Genomic DNA, 1064 nt, shown 5'->3' on the forward strand with positions numbered 1-1064 from the left:
CGCTTCTCATACACGGGCCAAGCACAGCCTCCCCCTCAACCGAACTCACCGAAGACGTGGAGGTGGACGGTGTAGGATTTGACAGGCTTGGTGGACACTTGACACTCGTAGTTGCCCGAGTCCCTTGACTGCGCGTACTTAATCTTGAGGATCCAGTCTTTGGAGCCTTGGGAGTGGATGACCTCGTAACGCTCGTCGGTCGTGTAGGTGTAGCGACCCACCGTCAGGATGTGGATGTCCCGCTGTCTGATCCACGAAACCTGCGGCGGAGAGGCAGGTCGTGATTTAGAAAATTAAAACAAACGAAGTGAATAACGGAATCAGTAAATTTAATGATTATAGGACTGATAAATAGGGTAGGATGAAAGTTGGTAAATGTATGATTGGGAAAGCAAGTGAATGACCAAATAGGATATTTTAGCACACAGAAAATCAGTTTCAAATCACGTGCACGAAATCTTCAATGAACAAGATTAAACAATACACAAATGTACAACTGGATTCAACAGTACTCGTCATTTTGCTGGTGCTTTTTAGGATTCCAGACGTTTTTGTCTATATATAAGTTTGCCATTTATTAGTTATTCGAAATAATTTTTTCTAGAAATACAGAAATATTGTGGTCTATCAATCAAGCGAGTTCAGTATAGCAGATGTAGCTATAGAAAAAGGTAAAGAAGAAAGCGAACAACTTCAGAGCAGAATCTGAAATCAACATGAATCGAAATGCATCAAATTCATTTGCTTTGACAAGTCATTCCTGCTCATGTTTACCTTTTCTGCCTTTACCAAGCGACGAATCGTTTCAACCTCCCATCATATCATATCTCCTCATGTATATATTCATCAGAATTGCATTGTATTCGCCACCACTAACCAGGCTCAAAAGTTACGCAAGTTATTAGGACTGAATCAAAGAGAGAACCCACGCAGTAACTACCACACTACAAACTCCCTTGTGATGCTTCTGATGAGGCTTTGGGTTGTAGAGAATAAGGTCTGATCTGAGAGATAAACATGAGATACAGGCCTTTGTGGGGGGAGCTCGCAGGATTCGAAATGGA

The 1064-nt window shown here is 42.1% G+C and overlaps 1 protein-coding gene across 1 annotated transcript in view; it reads right to left on the minus strand.

Moving 5' to 3' along the window:
• The window catches only part of LOC119585359, a 47005-nt gene that overhangs the window by 21050 nt on the left and 24891 nt on the right, over positions 1 to 1064 (minus strand). Inside the window, exons 4-5 of the mRNA XM_037934029.1 lie at positions 941 to 1004; positions 50 to 290 (exon numbers count right to left, since the gene is read on the minus strand). Coding sequence (XP_037789957.1) covers positions 50 to 290; positions 941 to 1004 — 305 coding nt within the window. The remainder of the gene's footprint in view (positions 1 to 49; positions 291 to 940; positions 1005 to 1064) is intronic.

This window comes from Penaeus monodon, chromosome 19 (genome assembly GCF_015228065.2).
Source record: "Penaeus monodon isolate SGIC_2016 chromosome 19, NSTDA_Pmon_1, whole genome shotgun sequence".
Lineage (NCBI taxonomy): Eukaryota > Metazoa > Arthropoda > Malacostraca > Decapoda > Penaeidae > Penaeus > Penaeus monodon.